The sequence below is a fragment of the Brachionichthys hirsutus genome, chromosome 8, assembly GCF_040956055.1.
Source record: "Brachionichthys hirsutus isolate HB-005 chromosome 8, CSIRO-AGI_Bhir_v1, whole genome shotgun sequence".
Lineage (NCBI taxonomy): Eukaryota > Metazoa > Chordata > Actinopteri > Lophiiformes > Brachionichthyidae > Brachionichthys > Brachionichthys hirsutus.
Window position 1 is genome coordinate 13,634,597 of NC_090904.1, and position 6,922 is coordinate 13,641,518.

Sequence of the window (6,922 nt, forward strand, 5' to 3'; positions counted from 1 at the left end):
TTAATAATCAAGAATTCTTCATTTAAAAATAGATACTCCAGTGCTATATGTTGTATAAAAGGATGAGGAAGGCAAGCAAAATAATCTTTTTAGGCAGTAGCAGGTTTTACTTAAGTATTAAAGTTTATTTCCTTTACTTTGATGGAATGGAAAAATGATAGAAACATACAGCTCGGGGACTTCTCTAACACAGGTCAGTGTTTTTGGTGCCTTTTTTTTTTTTTTACATACCATGAAATTCAAATCATAACAGTTTCTATGTGTCTTTGACAAAAGCCTAAAGAGTGAAAATAAATTATTGTAGCAATAATTATAACATCAAATATAACAACAATAATAGCAATCAGGCATTTATAAACACTCTATTTACTTTGTTTGGATTCCCCCCCCCCCCCCCCCCATTTAAGTCCATTATTAAAATCAGATGACTATTGTGACCATGTACAATCCACCGTGTGAGGAGAGCACTGGTTTATGGGTACTGTAGTCTGCATCCAACTGGGTTGTGACTGAAGTGTGCGGGTGCTCTATAGCTGTAAGCCGGGCTTTAGACTTCCAGGGCTGAAGACTTGGACCGTATGTCCACAGTTTGTGGACGACAGCGATGGATGAAGGTGAAAACAGCCTCTCTTTTTTTTCCTTAAAGACGCCATGCGAGTCTCCTGTGACAGGGTCAAGGAGAGGTGGGTACCAAAGTGACTTTAGTTAAAAACAAGCGAAAAGAACGCCAAGCGTCTTTGTTCGTTGCATTCCTGCAAGCCCCGTCACATTAGCGCTTCAGAGTACGCCAAAGTCCGGCTCTCCCACCAGTGAGGTCCGGCATGACATTAAGTCCAACTGAAAGCCGCTCCCCTCCAACCACTGTACATGACAATCATTTCTTCTCAGCTTTTGACGCAAAGTAGGGGGGGGGGGGGTGATTTAGTGTTAAAGCTGACACGGTGGCTCCGAGGGCTCGGGGTGTGGCATGGCCTCAGTGTGGCTCAGCCCAGACGGGTGAGCGATTGGAGTGGTGTGGGTGACCGAATGAAGGGTGAATGGGTGTGGGAGTAGGCAGCATGTGTCCAGAGTGGCCGAAGGGGGGCAGGTGACTCATGTGGGCCATGTGGCTGGTGAGGCTGGGTGCGCCGCCGAACGGAGAGGCCTTGTCGTGCATGCACTTGGATAGCTCTTCGAAGCCGTCGCCTGCTCGCTTGTTCCTCTTGGACTTGCTGGACATCTTGCGGTTGCGTGTCTGGATGCCTTCTTTTTTCATGGTCAGGGGTCTGTTGACCTGTGGAGAGCAGCACATTAGCTCCAGGCAAGTCAACTTCTCTGACGGTTCATTTTCGCGCCTCATTTTGCTGTGACCTCCAGCTGGACTCCGGGAATAAGAATAAGGGATCAATTTATAGGCATAGCAAAATGCAGTATTACCATCTCATTTCTTGATCCTGCAAACAGACTGTGTCCACGTGGAGTCATGCGTTTGTCATCATTCCTGATTTTCCATCATTTAGATCTGGAAAACCTATATTGTGATGCATCACGAGTTGTCCACGCCATTTTTCCTTTTCCCCCCGAGATTCAACTATAAGCTGTATTTTACCTAAAATATGCTGCTCCTGATAAACCAACCCGGGTCATCACGAAAAAACATCCAACAGTGGTTCCAGGGCCCAATTAGGACATCACTGACGTCACAGCGGTGTAAAAATGAACGCTATAAATAATGAGCAGCTGTTTTGCATATATAAATGTCCATTATAAGGCGAGTCAGGGGGCGCTTTTGAGCTTTTGTTTGGGTTTTGAAACCGAACCGAACCGTCCTGGTCGATATGAATACATGAGGAGCGCTGAATGGAACCAGACGAATCCTCATCAGTGTAACCGACACCCACCCTGCAGCCTCTCCGGGGAGTAACGCCCCCCATTGAAACAACGACGCATTAATAAATGAATAAATAAGGCGGCGGCCGGTGGGTTCTGCTCGACCGGGGGAGCAGGCTTTGCCTCGGACGCTCCTAAATCGATACAAGCTGTCCGCCCACTTCTAAACCAGTTAACGGGCCACCCCCCCGCACTTGAGAAGAGTTTTGTCTGTAAGACTACTTACATTATGCAGTTTAAAGTAAAGGCCGCAGGCGTTACACACCGGGTCTCCGTTCCCGTTGCGCCTCCACAGGGTGGTGGTGGTGGTCTGGCAGTTTGCGCAGCAGGTGCCTGCGCGTCGGGCGGCGGACTGGAGGAAGGAGAGAAAACGCGTCACGATGAATAAACGACCCATGCGCGTGTTGCCGGTGCGTCACGGCGCACACCGAGCCGCACAGAAACGCACATTAGAAAAGACGCGCACTGACAGTCGAACAGTAAAAGCCACAGCTCCAAAACTGCAGCGTGTGGACTGACACGACGTTTCTTTTCTTTTCTTTTTTTTAACCCGCATAACGCAGAAACGCGTGGAGGAAAAAGAAAAGCGGGTTTTAATCTGCGGAATAATACACAATTATGTACATCGTTTGCGTCAATTACCTCAGATCGATATTCTGGTAATAATAGTATTACAATACGGGTCTCGTGTGAACCTTTATCCCGAGACGCGGTGTCCTGCCTCGCAGTGCGCTCCTGTGACCATTGCGGATGAATTCTTCACGCATAATAAGAAACATTCGGTTTGTATGCGAGAACCCTGCAGGCCCATGGAAGCGGGCAGCATCCTTTTTTAATTTAACTTTTTATTAATCTCAGATGGACTCCTTTGCTGTTGAGCCGGAGAGCAACAAGAAACCTGAATATTCTTATGCTAAATAAAGCCTAAAAAAAAAGACGCAGTGCGTTTAGGTTCTCCTGCTGGTCACCGAGAAAGACAAACAAGAGCATAAATCCATTTATTTTCCAGTCCCCGCCCTCGCGGGCTGTCTCTGTCACACACACAAGCGGCTCCTCCAGTGTTGTGATAATCTCTTTACAGTATTTGTCAGTCTGGCCAGAGAGAATGCTGCGCGCCGGGTGAAGGCGGAAACAGCCGGGAGCCTGACTTCCTTATCTGGGCCGGGCAGATATCCGGATAGGAAACAACTGGATGCCCCTTTGAACACGACTCTGAAAAACACTTGAGTTGAAAATGCAAACGCTCCAGCCACACGGGCCGACGCAGTGGAAAATGTCGTGGGCTTTTCATGAAGGAACAACGGAGGTGCTCAAGAAACACGAAAATATTATAAGAAGCTTTAAAAGATTTATCTTTTCCAGATCTTTTGGTGCGGGACGATTTATAAGCAAGGCAAAATAAACCTATTTTATTTGAGTCAGTTATTCCCACATAATTAAATAATAGTTGGAAGACATTATGTGATTAATCGCTTTTAAAATATGCTGTAATTTTGCCACTGTTATTATTAATATGAGATGTAGATAAATTATTACAAGTAGCTTTATTGTTTCTTTATTTGTGTCCATAAAACGTACTTTTAATTCTTCTCATCCATCATCCATTGAAATAATAAAAACTTTTTTATATATGTCTGCATCTAAATATGAATTTAAGGACTTTATTTTTTTAGAAAATCAACCACTTGTCTACAAAGTACAAATAAAACTTTTTACTGCTGAAACTAAATGATTCAGGAAACGCTGTAAAAAAAACAAGAAAAAAACAAGCCATGAAAGGAAAGTTGGGCTACGTGTCCGTGCTTCTTTTCATTTACTCGAGATGGTGTTAAGTAAAGCAGCATGGGCATTGGTATCAGTAACAGTATCAGAAGTACCAGCAATAATGATAGCAGGAACAATGGCAATAGTAGCAGTATTGTAACAGGCTGCAAAGGCAGATCATGGGGGGTGAGAGGGGAAAACAATTCCAGGAAGATCATAGGGAAAATATAACTTTCCTGGAATTGTGCTGCAGGCATCTGCTTTGTGCTCATATTTGTGTGCCTGCTCTCAGAGTGGAGAGAGAGAGAGAGAGAGAGAGAGAGAGAGGGGACTCACCAGTCTGCGTTTGGGTTTGATAAGGGGTCGGTTCTGGCCGTTCATCTTGTGGTACAGTCCACAGGCGTTGCAAAGGTAGTGGCCGGTACCGTCCCGTCGCCACAGTGGGGTTGAGGTGGCGCCGCAGTTTACACATTCACGACCCTCTGCGTAGAATTCAGCAGGAGGAAAAGAGAAGAACATTTATATAATTAAAAAATTCACCCATTATATCTGAAGCAACACGCAGTATAGCTGTCCAGCACAAGCGGGTAAACACACAGCGTGCGTGGGATGAGCCCAGGTGGCCCTGTAATAAGTCAAAATCTGTCTCATATCAGAATGCTGGGTTTACCATGTGCTGTCACAGACACCGCAATGTAAGCTGATCCAGAGTGGGTCAGGCCAGAGACAGCCAGAACATGTCCAGAGGTGTCCAACAAGAAGAATGGGACACATCATCAAATTAGGGCTACATTATTAATCAAGCTCGAGAGAGAGGAAATATAAGTGTGTGGTGGTATTAAATGTGTTGGACAGTCTTTGACGACAAGCTTGGATGCCAGTTGGCTGCAATCAATAATAAAGAGACGGCTTTCAGAGTCGCATCGATGATGTTTCCGTCGCGACCGACTCTGAAATCGACCTTTTGTGTCCATCATTTGCTCTTCTATACAAAAACAGGCTTTCTTACTTATTCCCACACGCTCTCCTCGCCCATTCAGGTCTGATTGACTTCAAACAACCTGTTGCTAAACCGACCGCCTCATTTAATTCAAGTATCCCTCTCTCCCAAGAGCATCGCCTCATTATTCTGGTTATAGAGCCAGTGACACCCGCAGTCCCGCCCTCACTCCACAATGGAATCTGACCTGAGTGTAAAAAAAAATAAAAAAAGCAGCGTTCCTTTTGAAATGCATCTTGCTGCTCTTATTCTCTCCTCCCTTATCTTCTTTTTTAAGCACTTTGCGGTCCAGCCGCCACATTAAAGCAGGTACAGAATGAGAATAAGATAAAATGTAGGTTAGAGAGGAGGAGCTCGGTTTGAGACTATAGTCCAGCAGGAAGCGCCGCTATAGAAGATATGTGCTGACATCTTAAATGTCATTGTGGCATTTTGTACAACAAATTAATTATCATTACAGACACTGGACACCGACATTGATAGATAAGAGCCATTTTAATGTCATAGCTGATATGTTTGTATTTTTGATTCTGGCATTAGCGGTGGCTGGCTTATTTTAAATGTCACAATTTCTTTGCTATAGAAAAGATCATTTTCTCTCAGATGATCCGATCCTGGGGTTTCCCTTAGTGTACCACATAAGGCTGGTGCATGCATGGCTGCTAATTTCACAAGTACATGTAGTTGAGGCAGGCTTGCAGACAGTCAACAATGCCTTTTGTTGTCTTTTTTTTGGGTGTGGGGGGGGGTCCCGTTATTCAAGTCGAGCAACTGGAACAATGTGGGGAAATTACAAACCCATTACCACACTGGGTTGTTTTTCAAACCTCATTAATGTCAGCCGTGTGTTAGGTTTAAATCTGCTCATGCAGTTTTACTGAACCAGGTGTTCGTCCAGGCAGTCAGATAATAAACCTTTTTGGGGATATTTTAATGCTCTGAGAGTTAAAACGCGTTTTAGTCTCCATGCTGAGATGCCTGCAACCACCTCGCTCCATCTGTATTCTGGCCAAGGCCATCCTTAAGAACAGCAGGGCTCTGTCGCCTGTCTTTGTTAGTACTGGGGGGGGGGGGGGGGGGGGGGTGGAGGTCGTGATTTGTTCACTTGGAGGTATACAGGATATGGCAGGAACCCAGGAGCCAGGGCGTCGTGACTCCTTCATTTTTAAGTGCAATAAAGGCCGCATTTAAAAGAAAACAAGCCCATCGCACGAAGGAGGTCGTTTAATTCAATGCTGATTATTTAAATAAACCTTTAAAAATATACCGGTATATATATTACATAATCTCATTTACCCACGTCAAACTATTGCGGTTTTTGGCCCAAAGCTACAAACAAATAAAGATGCCCTGTATGAATAATTGATTAGAATAATTAACTCTGTTTCGTTTAACTGTGCGCGTAATGGCCCTGTGGCTGCACATTATAGTTTATAAAAGTCGGACCCCGATTATAGTTTGAGGAGTTTCACTTAAGGCCGATTTAAGTGCCTTAAGTGTCGAGGAGTGACGCGGGAAAAAGAGGTTTCTCATGTGGAGGTGGAAATAGTCACACTTTTGTGAGTTACCCATCAGAGCAATAAAAAAAAAAGTCAGCCTTTAAGTAAAGCTATATAAAGTAATAATAAAAAATAAATACGTGCATGCGCCAACGCGCAGATAAAAGAAGCGCCTGAGAATAACCGCGACAGGAGAAAAATGGCTCCGTCGGGTGAACGAGAACTTTTTAAGCAGGACTAATGGGTCGGTATTTTCTCCAAACCCATTCCGTGAAGGAAACTTTAAAGGCTCACCTGAGCTCGATCTGGCTTTGCTTCTGCATTTGGGCGTAAAGCTGGAAGAGGACGCGCCGAGCAAGCTGCCCGGATGGAACAGGCTGCCTCCGTACTCGTGCGGCGGCAGAGAGTAGGCCGGGTACGTCGGGATGGGGTGATGCGTGGGGGGGCCCTGGCCGTTCATGGACGCCAGGCCGCTGCGCAGTGGGCTGCAGCTCTCCATTTTCATCCCGTCGCTCAACGACACCTGGTACTTGATCGACTCCTTCTCGTCCATCCTGGTGGAGGTGGAGGTCGGGGAGGTGGGGCCGGGGTCGGGGGACACGTCTTTCGGCGGAGTGGGGGGGAAGCTGTAGAGGTGCGGGCTGGAGTGGGACGCCGGAGTGAGCGACGACACCGGCGCCGAGCCCGTGCTGCTGCCGCAGGGGTAGCCGGAGCCGGCGGCGTGCAGGCCGGGCTTGCTGAAGTGGCCGACGGCCCACGCGTTGTGGTGGTGCGCGGCGGACAGGGCCGC

At 46.4% G+C, this 6,922-nt stretch overlaps 1 protein-coding gene across 1 annotated transcript; it reads right to left on the reverse strand.

Moving 5' to 3' along the window:
* Nucleotides 1-973: 973 nt before the first annotated feature.
* On the reverse strand, nt 974-6,922 carry LOC137898157 (GATA-binding factor 2-like; the record flags this gene model as incomplete). The annotated part of the gene is made up of 4 exons (XM_068742155.1): nt 974-1,273; nt 2,096-2,221; nt 3,970-4,115; nt 6,427-6,922. Coding segments are annotated over 4 exons (1,068 nt in total), but the record flags the coding sequence as incomplete, so codon positions are not given.